At 38.7% G+C, this 8,119-nt stretch overlaps 1 protein-coding gene across 1 annotated transcript; it reads left to right on the top strand.

The window, feature by feature from the left end:
- Positions 1-4,046: 4,046 nt before the first annotated feature.
- Positions 4,047-7,766, top strand: abracl (ABRA C-terminal like). The gene is made up of 3 exons (XM_021323209.2): positions 4,047-4,153; positions 4,698-4,763; positions 7,474-7,766. Exons 2-3 carry the CDS (start codon positions 4,703-4,705, stop codon positions 7,656-7,658), a joined length of 246 nt encoding a protein of 81 aa, XP_021178884.2. The 5' UTR covers positions 4,047-4,153; positions 4,698-4,702; the 3' UTR covers positions 7,659-7,766.
- The last annotated feature ends 353 nt before the right edge of the window (positions 7,767-8,119 follow it).

The raw sequence follows: 8,119 nt of genomic DNA, 5'->3' as shown, positions 1-8,119 counted from the left end.
CCCCTGTTTTATTTTGTTTCTACGTTATATTCCAACTTAGGGCTGAACAATTAATCACATTTTCAATATAATCGTGATTTAAAAAAAACGCAATTTCCAAATCGCACAGGTCTGCAATTTGAAATATATTGTGGGCAGAACGCAATCATTACTGCTCCGAGTTTAGATGCCGTGGGTCTTTTAGCAACTAATCCACACGGCGAGGAAACAAATTGATTTGTTGTTTGTGTATATTTTAAAACACATGATAAATTAAGCAGGGGAAAAAAATTGCATTAAATCGCAATATTAAGAAAAAAAATCGCAATTAGATTATTTTCCAAAATCGTTCAGCCCTATTCCAACTTGCTTTTATTCTGTTTTATTTTCCCCTATATTTTAATCGTGTAAAGCACTATGCATTGTCTTTGTACTGAAATGTTCTTTAAAAATAAATTTGCCTTGCCTTGCCTTTATGGCAACTTTTATAGCACTGTATTTGCATATCACCTGCTGTGCTATAAAGAAAGAAACACAACTGGATTTGGTTGGATTCTCTCTACATATCTAAAAATGATAAAAACTTAAAATCGTTAACAGTGAGAATGGAAAAAGGTGGTCCAGTCTTGCATATTTTGACAACTTTCACAGTCCAGCATGAGAAGTATGCTTCACCCCGTGACGTCACTGTTTATAAATGGTGGGGGTTCGTGTTTTTTCATATAGGGCACACAAAAGGGTTTTAAAAAATCTAAACTAAATTAAATAAATACTTGTCGTCCGAGCTTATGTGATTTTTTTTTTTTTTATGTTCTTGTTAAAAAATATGTGTTGAAATAAAACATACAATAATGTTTGGAGGTGCATAGAAGACCTATTGTTGCATTCCATTTGCCTCGAAATTCGAAAATAGGAGCTGGTAATGGGGTAAACCCGAGTAAAAAGCGTTCCAGTTAACACAGTCGGAGAAGTCGAGATTCCAAAATCGAAACAAACAAACAAAAGGTTACCGTTCCATTATGGCTACAGCCAGGAAATGTGTTGTTTTGTTTATTACTACCTCTTATAAACGTCATTTAAAGCTGTTCTTTCGACATGCAAACACCACTTTTCATTTGTCCGGCTCAGAGCTGTAGCCGCTAAATATAACATGGATTTTAGACGCACTCTTTAAACTGTCTTTTATAAAATAAACATGCAAGGAGCTGCTAAATTGGATCTGACAATCGGCCTTAAAAACAAATTCTCTGGCTTTCCGAGGGGAAAGTCGGCCTTTAATGTTACAATTTCTGATCGGAAGCCGGGATTTCCGAGTTCTGACTGCAAATGGGATGCAACATATGCACCTGTTTCGGAAAATGACAAAATGGGACTATTTCAAATTTTTCTTTGACTGTGATTTTGTTTATTTTTTTCAAACTTGAAACAAGGTTTAGCAAACATGCCTGTGTAAATTCTTAGTTATACGGGTCATCGCAACAGCAAACATGCTGTTTCTTTAGCAAAAAAAAAATATATATTATAAATAAATCAAATTGTACATCGCTTTCCTGCAAGAAAATGTACTGCTTTATATGTTTAATTGAAATATTCTACTGGTATATTCTTGTGGATTTAGTTTGTAAATACCTTATTTTTTGATTGGAGTACTTCTTCTACATTATTGCTCATCAGACAAAAGGTTTGGACATTAGTTGTCATGACCTCCAGGTGTTTGGAATTTGATTTTCATCTGTGTTTGTATTTTGATTATTTATTTATTTATTTCCTATGTTTCCTAGGTCATGCTTTCTGCTGTTATTCTGTTATGTTTATAATTTTTAGGCGTTTAAGTTTTTCTTTACATTTCTGTTTTTCCCTGTTTACATTGTTCCCATTTCAGTTCATACTTTTGTGGAATTTGTTCTCATTTCGTTCTTTCTACATTTTGTAATACTAGATTTGTTCCATGTGTAGGCAGTGCTTTTTGCTCCTAAAAAAAAAAAAAAATCCATGTGCTTTTGTTCTGAAAACAAAAAGTGCCAACTTCCAGTATGAGCCCTGGCTTAATGCGGAATATTCTTTAACTTGATGCTTCCCAGCCACTGGGTTCCTGTGTGGCCTGCAGGGACCGGGATGAGTTATTACTGAATAAAAAAGTGCAGCTTTCCCCCCTACCTTTGTAATTATGATACATTATGCAAGAGGTTTCTCTATTTTCCTGAAAGTTTTTCAGAAAGAGGTCTGGTGTGGGCATCAACAATATTTCCATCCATGCAAATTAAAAGGAGCCCAGATTTCCCCATGTCCTCTGCAAAATAAAGTGTAAACAACTTGTCTCAGGTTCTGGTTAGTGCTTGGGTAATTGTGGCATCCTGTTGTGTTTAGCTCTTCTGTGTAGAAATGCTGGTATTTTGAACAAATCTTCTAAAACAGCAAAATGTAACATGAAAGGACAATTAAAGAATAATTAAGTCAAGTGAACCAAATTTTTGGCCTTAAAATATACATACATGCATAATCTTTACTTTAAGGTGAAAATGCATACAATTAAGCCCAAATGTATTCATACCTCCGGCAGATTTCAAGTTGTACAGCATTTAATTATACCAGAAGTGGGTAATCTGATAGAGAATATGTAAAAGATTAGGGCGATGGCAAACAGGCCTTCCATCCTCAAAGATTTGGAGCTCATTACCAAAGATAAATCTTTGGAAACATAGAAGATGGTGGTAAGCTATTAAAAAGGCACCATTTCCTATACGGTAATGTTAATTAAAAAAAATCTATTCATCGTTAAAATTTATATAAATGAGATATGGAAGAAATTATAGTATGAGACAGACAATCCTTTCACGCTGTCTCGTTTTCACATCCTGTGTGTCACAATGAAGTCAGATGAGCAGGGATGTGTCTGTTGTGACCGAGCCAGCACAATGTGCTAGCTCATTTACTTGAACTACAGGGGCCAGCTCTTTTTCTTGTTCCCCTTTCTCAGTTGAACCTAGTCAGATTATTTATATAGCACCAATTCACAACAATTGTCATTTCAATACCTTCTAAAAGTACAAACAGGCCCAGGTTATATAGAATTCAATTCAGAGTAATGCATTCTAGTAAAATCATTTTAATTAATTTCAGTACTGTCCAATCACACAGCCAGATTCAAATCTAATTATGAACACTCCAATTAGATCCAAATAAATGCATTTAGTCAGTTGATCATATGCAAATAATGCCTTGTTTAGGGGGGGAAAACACCTATGTGGCCATTAACTTTTGTTTTCTTGATTCCCTTAATATTTCAGCAGTTTATGTTTATTTTGTACCCACAGTGGCATCTCAGCAGTGGTCCTACGGTGAGAACATCTTACACATAATTAATATTTTTCACATCATGAAACAAATTCAGTGTTACATTAACAAGTGAAGGGATTTGCCTGGTAGGAGACAAATGATGAGAGCAAAGACCATGGGAGTGCACAGACATTTATATGATATGTAACCATGTTCCCACCATTTCTTTTAAAGAAATGCTTTTCAAAATCTAGATATTTATAAAGATTACCTTAAACCGTTTTTATTGTTTACATACTTATTTATGAAAACAAAATCTTAAATAGATATCTAAACGTGGCTTATTAGAGCAGAGTACCGATCAAAGATAAAACACCTAAGGAGCTAGCCGAAAGAGTCGAATCTCAGAAAAGAACCGGAATTCTCATCATTATAGCTGGTTATCATGATGCCTTCAAGTGACCTTCATTCCAGTAATGCAAACAAACCTTTATTTAGAATGAATAATTTTTGACGCCTTGCAGTGGAGGGTAACTACGGCATTATATTGGGAGTCATCTAATAACTCTTTAGCTATCTAATTCCTTTTTTATTTTAATTTGTTGCATTTAATCTTGACATTACTTGTAGCTAGCTACCACTGGGAATGGAGATGGAAAATGCTAAACGTGGTGCTGTGGGACCTTTTCTCTCCGAATTTAATCTTAGCTATGAATAGCCCCAGATGGATAAACAATACAAAAAAGACTCAATTAACCATATTTTGTGGTCCCACCCTACTCCACGGCTTTAGAAAGCGGACTTCCCGAGCATCCCCTGAACGCACCAGCATTCTCACCGGGTGCCGACTCTAAAGAAAGTCCTACATCTCCCTGCAGGAAAACGTACAACTAAAAAGGTAAAACGGCTTTCTATGCTGTTATGTTTTTGGCTTGTTATATATAAATATATTATACATGTATCCGATACATGAAATCAGTTCAGCCGAGAGAGAGAGAGAGAGAAAAAAGCTCCTCCTTCCGCACCGGCAGATCATTTTGTTGAGCTATTAAGCGGAGAAATCCGTGTTTTGCACCCGGAAGTCTTGAGTAAAAAAAAGACCAGGCTTTTAAACATTAAACCGCGCGTTTTGTTTAATATTTACATTCGAAATATTAGAGGGGGAATAAGAATTAGTGGCTTGTGTTGGCTAGCTTTTCGGCGCTAATCCTGCATTTCCGCATTAGTGACAGTCCGCCCTGTTCAGTTCAGGTTGCAGCTTGTTAACGTTCAGTTCAGTGCTGCGCTAAACTAGGCGGAAAGTACATTTAGAAAAAAAAAATCTTAACTCGTGTAAAACAGTGTAAAGATTGGACATATTGTCATCCAATGTTGTTGTTTTTTCTTACCCTTTTTTTTATTTTGCACTAATTTGTTTGTTGTGTTTTTTCCTCCTCTTTCAGCAACCATGAACGTGTCGCATGAAATTAACCTGCTTGTGGAGGAGATTCAGCGGCTTGGAAGCAAAAGTGAGTCCATGCTGGGATTCCTGGGATGACAGGATGTTGATGTGAAGTTCTTTCCACATAACAAACAAGCATGTGATCATGTTATGTTCACAACCATCCCTAGACTTTTTTTTTCTCGCCCTGCTCCAACTCTGCAAACATAATCATATAAGGGCACTTTTTTTCCCCCACACACATTTTATTACATCAGAACAAACATCGCAGCTGTATTTTATTAGGATTTTGTATGATAGATCAACAGAAAGGCGTGAATGCATAAAGCAGAAGGAACATTTGAAAAGTGCACCGCTTATTCGTATTCAACCCATCTTTGTAGAGCAACCTTTCATTGCAAGGATCAAGCCTTTTGTCTTGGCCAACTTTACAGATGTAGCGACTGAAATGTTTGCCTATTTTTTAGAGATGCACCGATCCACTTTTTTTCCCGATCCAAGCCGATACCGATACCTGGGCTAAGCGTATCGGCCGATACCCGATACCGATACCACTGTTGAATGAATAAATCGTATACCTTGTCATATCAGTGAAGTTATCAGGCTTGAAATAAACATTGTTAAAGTTCATTCATCCGATATCCGATCCAGCTCATTAGTCAAAATCAGGCGCCGATATCCGATTCGATACCCGGATCGGTGCATCTCTAATTATTTTATTTGCACAATTAGCCCAAGCTGTCAGAGATTTTCTGTAAACACAGATTCTCGTGTCTTGCCAAAGATTCCTAATTTGATTTAGGTCTGGACTTTGATGGGGCCTACAATAATGTGCTTTGATCCAGGCCCTTTCATTGTATCTCTGGCTGTATTGTTGTCTTTCAGCTGGAGGTTAAACCTCGACGCCTCTGTCAAATCTTTTGCCTCTGATAGATTTTTGCTCCAGGGTTACCCGTTACTTAGCTCCATCCATCTTCCCATCTGCTGCCACCACCGTGTTTTGTCATGGGGATGGTGTGTTCAGGGCGATATGCATTCTTTGTTTTTCCACAACGCGTAGAGCTTTGAATGTAGACCAAAAAGTTAAATGTTCGCCTCATGGAGCAATAGCACCTCCTTTTACCTGTTACCATGAGCCTCTTGGCTGCTTCTCTGATTAACGCTGTCCTCTCTATCCTGTCAGTTTAAAGGTATATAATATTGTTTAAAAAAAAAAGACCAAAAACTGTTTCATCATGATAAAATAAGGTTATATACGCCAAGCATCCATCCTGATAGTGTTTTTTGATGGTTCTTTTTGAGGCTAAATAAAACCCAGGATTGGGTACGATGAACAGATATGAACAGACGTGGCGCATTGAATTGTAAATAATGCCGGACCGAGCCTGAGCCTCTGAAATGCCTCGCAGTAAAGCAGCAGCTTGGCATGATCGAAGTCCGATCGTTATTAATTAAATACACCAATCTACAGCAACTTTAAGAGCCTCATATCGGAACATTTACTCACGTCAGTCAACTCTGCGTCACATCTGAGCCTCGGCAGGTTTACCGTCCGCTTCAGTGAACACCAAGATTTATACTGTATTCCCAGCAACATTTCAGTCTTTTCCTTCTTGGAATCAGTTTCTTTCACTGGATCTTGGACCTTTCTTCATTGTTTCGCTGGGAGATGCTAATAGCCGTTAGCCACTTCTTGGTTTATCACCAGGAAGTGGCTAAGTGTTCTACTTCCTCTGTTATTAAAAATAAACACAAAAGACTTTATTTACTAACAAGTTGAGCAGAAACAAAATTATAAAACGGCAAAATTACAACTAATACGCCAGCAGGATGTGATAATTTTTCATAAAAACTTTGTATGCAACCAGTTAGCTACTGACGTATCAATAAAAAAGAATTCAACAATGTGGTTCTGCACCATTAGGAGGGCACTCTTGTTTCGGTAGATTTGGATCTGCTCCATTTTCTTTTCATTTTATGTGATTTATAGAGCATCCATTCATCATCTTGGGGTTGCAGAGGCAACCAGGAGGGAAACCCAGAAATGCCTCTGAACGAAGCAACATCCTCTAGCTCATCCTGGGGGATCCCAAGGCGTTTCCAGGCCAGATGGGATATAAAGTTCCCCTAGGGAATTCTGGGTCTTCCCCAAGTTCTCTTCCCATGGAGACATACGGGGAAAACCTCTGGAGGGAGGCGGCCAGGAGGCACCCCGAACTGACATCTGAACCACCTTAACTGACTCCTTTCGATGTGGAGAAGCAGGGGCTCTCCTTTGAGCTCCCCCCGGATAACAGAACTACTCACCCTTTCTTTAAGAAAGGGTGAGTAGTTCTGTTCCTTTCTCTAAGAAAGGGTGAGGGCCGAAACGTAGACGGACCGGTAAATCAAGAGCTTTGCTTTTGGGCTCTGCTCTTTCTTCACCACAGCAGACTGGAGCAGCGTCCGCGTTACTGCAGACGAAGCCCCAACCCGTCTGTCCACTGGCCGCTCCTACACCAAGATGCTTAAACCCCTCTTGATCGTATGAACAGTTCATCAGATGTTTAAAAGCGTGGCATATTGTTTAATAACTGTGCTATTAACTTTTCCACAGATTTCCACTTTATAATGCTTTATTTTAGTGTTGATGTGTCACATAAAAATCCCAATTAAATACATTGAAGTTTGTGGTCATATAAAGAAAAGGCATGAATACTTTAGGGGAGCAGGGTCTTTGTGGTCTTCCTATTTATCGACATTCTGTCGCGTTTCATCTGTGAACAACTTTCTTCCAGACGCCAATGGTCAGACCAGCGTGAAGTTCGGGGTCTTATTCAACGACGAACGCTGCGCCAACATCTTCGAGGCGTTGGTGGGCACTCTGAAGGCGGCCAAGAAGAGGAAGCTGATCGACTTCCAGAGCGAGCTGCTCCTGCAGGGCGTCCACGACCACGTCGACATCGTGCTGCTGGAAGGATGAAGCCGACGTTCGAAGGGGACGACCCGCCGAGCGAATCCTTTTGACAACGCTGCGCTCCTGCGCTGCATCAGCCTGTGTCCAAGTTTCCATGTGATTTAAAAAAAAAAATTATTATCATTCCTTTTTTCATTTGCGGGGTCGAGCGTTAAACTAAAAACTCAGACATAACAGTAAATTGACACACGTTGTTGATGTTTCTACATGATGTTTAACTTCAGCGTGCCAAACCTTTTCTACGATGGACAGCAGCTCTAAAGCGTTGTAAATATCCCTGGAGCTTTTGCATGTTAGGGTGCAAATTTCCACTTCTAACATTTATACTTTTTTTTTTTTTTCAAGCTCCCTTCCATAAAGTTTATAAAATCTCTAAGCAGAGGCATGTTTTTACAATTGGGAAGCTTCCCCCCCCCTTCTAGAGAATCAACATGCTGCTGTCCTGAGAGTTACTACCAGAATATTTA

Source organism: Fundulus heteroclitus, chromosome 15 (genome assembly GCF_011125445.2).
Source record: "Fundulus heteroclitus isolate FHET01 chromosome 15, MU-UCD_Fhet_4.1, whole genome shotgun sequence".
In the NCBI taxonomy this organism is placed as follows: Eukaryota; Metazoa; Chordata; class Actinopteri; order Cyprinodontiformes; family Fundulidae; genus Fundulus; species Fundulus heteroclitus.
This window is presented reverse-complemented; position numbering and strand designations above follow the sequence as displayed.